The sequence below is a fragment of the Eucalyptus grandis genome, chromosome 6, assembly GCF_016545825.1.
Source record: "Eucalyptus grandis isolate ANBG69807.140 chromosome 6, ASM1654582v1, whole genome shotgun sequence".
NCBI lineage: Eukaryota > Viridiplantae > Streptophyta > Magnoliopsida > Myrtales > Myrtaceae > Eucalyptus > Eucalyptus grandis.
Window position 1 is genome coordinate 3,820,359 of NC_052617.1, and position 4,709 is coordinate 3,825,067.

The following is a 4,709-nucleotide window of genomic DNA, read 5'->3' on the forward strand; positions in this document are numbered from 1 at the left end:
TTGGTGTCTTTTAAAGTGATAAAAGATTAAGTAAAATGCTACTATTGAGGTAATTGAATTGCTGCAGAATTTAATATTGCATTTTATTTATTTCCACGTGGTAGCATTAGCAGAATTGTTTTCATTTGGAAAAGTAATAGCGGCATATTGAATTTATTTTTTACCTAATTAAAAAAATATGAAATTCTTATGAAAACCAATGAAGTTTTTATCTTGGCGGGCAAAAGACATTCTAATTGGAAAATTAATCTTATAATATATAATAGCAAAAAAAAATTTAAAACTAAAACAAAAGTAAAAACCGAAATACAAAACCGAACTGAATCAAATCGAATCGGGATTTCGGTTCGGATCATATTTCGATTCGATTTAGTGAATTTCCTTATTGATTCGATTTTCCAAAAAGACCAGACCGAAACAAATCACTTACACCCTTAACTAGGGTAATTGGTTCCCAAGTGAGCTGATTCTCACTCTGGAATCATGAACCGGACTGGTCCGATTCTCAATTTGTGGAAACGACCACCTAGTCCTAGAATCTTTCCGAACAAGGTCGAAGAGCACAGCGGTAATCTACGGCAGCGATAGATGTTGACATTTGGAACCGGAAGCCAAATCGATGCCTCCGAGAACCACCCAGAATTGACCGATTTGGTCTGATTCAGGTGGTTCCTGATCTTGAGTGTTTCCTTCTATTTGCTCCTAGCCAAGCATCTCAAAAGACTCAGCACAGACCATCAAATTAGTGTTTTTAGCATGGACTGATCTTCAAGCATCGAGGACCTTGTATGTCGATCGGCATCAGAATGGATTCCGCTTGTTTAATGCAGAGAAATAGATCGTACTCAAGTCCTCCAACATGTTCCAAAAGAAGGTTTCATCGTACTATTCATCTAGCATTTCTGATCACTGTTCTGCCAAAACAACTATCTTCATATGACTTACATAAGTAATATATTCTACAGAAGGAAGAGGCAGAAGATCTCACTCAAAAACCTACTTGCACATGAACTCCAAGCTCTCACTCATTGAGGAGAGACTTATTGGGGGAAGCTCTTACTTATGGAACTATGTTATGTTATGTTACAAGTGACCTCAGAACTAATACTGGCACCTTGTGCTATATCTGGGTTTAAAATTCCCAAGGTTTTCCAATTATGTTCCTAAGTGATTTGACCCAAGGCTCTCATGGCTCTGGCTTGATCTTCTTGCTGTCGGCGACTTCTGCCTTCCCGTCGCCGTCTTTCTCAACGACCACGCGGACCAAATTGCATGGTTCCGCGTCCTCCAGCATCTGAACCACGCTCCTCATCGAGGGCCTCAGGTTCGGGAGTTTCGTCGTGCAGAGGATGGCAATCCTCAACACGTTGATGGCCTCTTCCTTGAACGGCTCCGGGATTCTCGAGTCCACGATGCCAAACACGTCTTGCCTCGTCTTCAACTTGCTCGAGACCCAGTTCACTATGTCCCTGTTCTCCCCGTACTCCGGTTCGATTGGCCTCTTTCCTATCACAAGCTCCATTAGCACCACCCCGAAGCTGTAGACGTCGCTCTTCTCATTCACCTTGTACGTGTAACCATATTCTGCAAGATTCAAAACAGTCTCAACGGTTAAAAATCGAAACTGGAATCACAACTAGTTCTACAGAGTTTCAGTAATTAACCATTCCTAGTTCAAATATTTTATCTCTGCACATTCTTGATTTGATCAAGATCTACCGAAAAGATGAATAAGAATGACATTTTCTTACCAGGAGCAATGTAACCGTGTGTTCCTGCAATAACATGAGTTGAATCGTTGCTGCTATTGGCCTGAACGATCTTGGCAAGCCCAAAATCAGCAATCCTAGGCTTCAAGAACTCGTCCAGCAAAATGTTACTGGACTTCACATCCCTGTGAATCACCGGCCTCTCGCACCCGTGATGCAGGTACTCCAATCCCCTGGCTGCTCCGACGGCTATCTCGTACCTTGTCTCCCAGTCGAGCTCCGTCTTCCGGCACGTGTGGAGCTGGTCCCACAAGCTCCCGTTTGGCATGTACTCATAGACAAGCAAGCTTGAGTCCTCGCTCGTGATACTGCAGTACAGTTTTACCACGTTCACGTGCCTGATTGAGCTCAGGGTCTCCACCTCGGCGTCGAACTCCCGCGACTTCTCACTCCGCTTCCCGAGCATCGGGCTTGTGGTCCGGCTCTTCCTCCACCCTCCTCCGCTGCCGCTGCCAGAGTCCGTATTCCAAATGTGCTTGACGGCAAGTTCTCTGCCGTTGTTGAGCACAACTCTGTAGACGTTCCCCGAAGCGCCCTTTCCTATGACATTCTCTTCCTTGATGGCATCAAGTATCTCATCCTCAGTAAAGGTCAGCACTTGGAATGACTTCACATCCCAAGATTCTTCCTTTAGCGACCTTTCTTGATCCTTTTCCCTCTTATATACACGGACATAGCAAGCAAGGGACAGTGATAGGAGAACCACGACTACAACGAGGCAGATTATGAGGGTTCGGATATCCTTGGACGTGCCGGTTTCCGGCGAGCATCGCCGGAAGGAGGTGATGGTGGAGCTGCAGAGTCCAGGGTTGCCAGAGAAGCTGCCGTTGTAAGCTTCGATCGACAGAGACAGGGGAATCTGACCAGTTAACTGGTTGTTCGACAGATCAAGAAAGCTCAATTTCAAAGAGGATAGACTCGAGGGAATTTGACCAGAGAGATGGTTATCCGATAGATCAAGGGAGTTGAGTACTGGTATAGACCCGAGGGACGGCGGGATTTTGCCAGAAAGCGAATTGTTAGCCACGTCAAGGTCACTGAGTGAGTCACACGAGCCTAACGAATCCGGTATGGAGCCAGAGAACATATTGTTCTGCATGTGAAGGCTGCTCAGATGTTTCAGGTCACCGATTTTCGACGGAATTCTCCCCGAGAACTGATTGTCGCTCAAATCGATTGCGACCAAAGATTCAACCTTCGAGATTTCCTCCGGTAATTCTCCCGATAGGCGGTTTTTGTAAACGAACAACTGCCCCAGAGACTTTGCATTTCCTATGTCAGATGTGATAGGACCATCGAGCTGATTCATGGCGACATCAATGATGTTCAAATTGGGCAAGCCCCAGATGCCGCCAGGCACGGCGCCGGAGAGTGAGTTGTTGCTGACGCGGAACCGAGTCAGCGTCGAGCAATTCGCATAAGTCGCAGGGATTTCCCCAGTCAGCCTGTTCTGCAGCATAAGGAGCTCGCTCATGGTCCCCCGCTTGCACATATCTGGCGGAATCGACCCGGTCAAGAGATTGTCCGACACGTCGATGTAATCGAACTCCGCCCATGAGCCAAGCTTTTCGGGCACGGGGCCGGTCAATCTATTCGTGTAGAGCGACAAGTTCACAAGCCGCTCAAACTCGCCGAACTCGGCTGGGATTTGGCCCTGAAAATTATTCATGAATAGCTGCAGAGTCACCAAGTTCCTCAAGAATCTCAATTCAGACAAATCGCCTTCCAGATTATTCAGGGAAGCGTCGAAATTCTCGAGCTTCGTCAAGTTCCTCAACCCGACTGGAAGCTTTCCGGTCAACCCGTTTTCCCACAGCTCGAGCTGCCACAGGTTGGTCAAGTTCCCAATCTCCGCTGGAATTTCGCCGGTGATGTTGTTGGTCGAGAGCTCCAAATTGATGAGCTTGTTGAGCCTCCCTATGCCGCGCGGGATTTCGCCCCGGATGTTGCAATTCGTCATGTGGAGCCACTCCAACTCGTGAAGATCAAGAACTTCCACAGGAAACGGAGTGCCGTCGAAGGGGTTGTCACCGACGCTCAAGTAGACCAAGTTGGTCGTGTTCTTGAGCGAGCCCCACGGGAACGTCCTGTTGAGATTGCTTCCGTTCACGGAGAGATATCGCAGCTCGGCGAGGGCGGGTATCTCCGGGAAGGCGCCGGCGAAGAAATTGTAGCCGAGGTCCAAGTACTGCAGCTTCACGCAGTTGTTGAGGCCATTGGAGATGGGTCCATGAAGCGAGTTGCCGCCGAACGCCAGCCTCTCCAGGGACGGCAACGTGCAGATGGAGTCCAGGGGGAGGACGCCGGTCAGCTGCTGGCTGGAGAGGTCGATGGAGACGACGGAGCCGGCTGCGTCGCAGGCGACGCCGGTGAAGTTGCAGGCGGGCGTGGTCGACGTCCACGAAGAGAACACGTCCGGGCTGGCGGACTGGAGGGCGCCGGATAGGTCGAGCAGGGTGTGAAGCTGGTCGGATCTGGCGGGAGAGAAGAGATAGAGGAAGCAGAGGAGGAGGGGCAGGGGAGCGAGGTAGGCGAAGGACATGGCGGCGGCCGGAGGAGGGGAGGGGGAGGAGGAGGAGGAGGAGGTTCGTCCGGTCCGGCGGCGGCGGAGGAGGAGTGGCGATTATCTGTCCGAGGGAAGTGTGGAAAGAAATCAAAGTCAGGCGGCCATTTTTAAGTGCTGGCGAGAGGGGATGGTGGTGGGGACCTGTTCGCGCAGTGGCATCGCGCATGATTGATCGATTGATCTTATCATGCCTTAGCTTTTCCCACCGCCGGCCCGTTCATACACGACGGTTAAAAACGCAGGTGAAAGCCCGCGCGAGATACTCTCCCTGTTTCCCGTTTCCGGGGCCAACGAAGCCCGCTACGGTTCTCGTCTCCTACTCGACGTTTTACATTTACATCAATAATTTTTGGAAGAACTGCTTTCCAATTGTC

At 49.5% G+C, this 4,709-nt stretch overlaps 1 protein-coding gene across 1 annotated transcript; it reads right to left on the minus strand.

The window, feature by feature from the left end:
- Positions 1-860: 860 nt before the first annotated feature.
- On the minus strand, positions 861-4,481 carry LOC104448059 (receptor-like protein kinase 7). Its single transcript, XM_010061839.3, has 2 exons — positions 1,752-4,481; positions 861-1,584 (listed from the first exon to the last, which is right to left on the minus strand). Exons 1-2 carry the CDS (start codon positions 4,309-4,311, stop codon positions 1,187-1,189), a joined length of 2,958 nt encoding a protein of 985 aa, XP_010060141.2. The 5' UTR covers positions 4,312-4,481; the 3' UTR covers positions 861-1,186.
- Between the last annotated feature and the right edge of the window lie 228 nt (positions 4,482-4,709).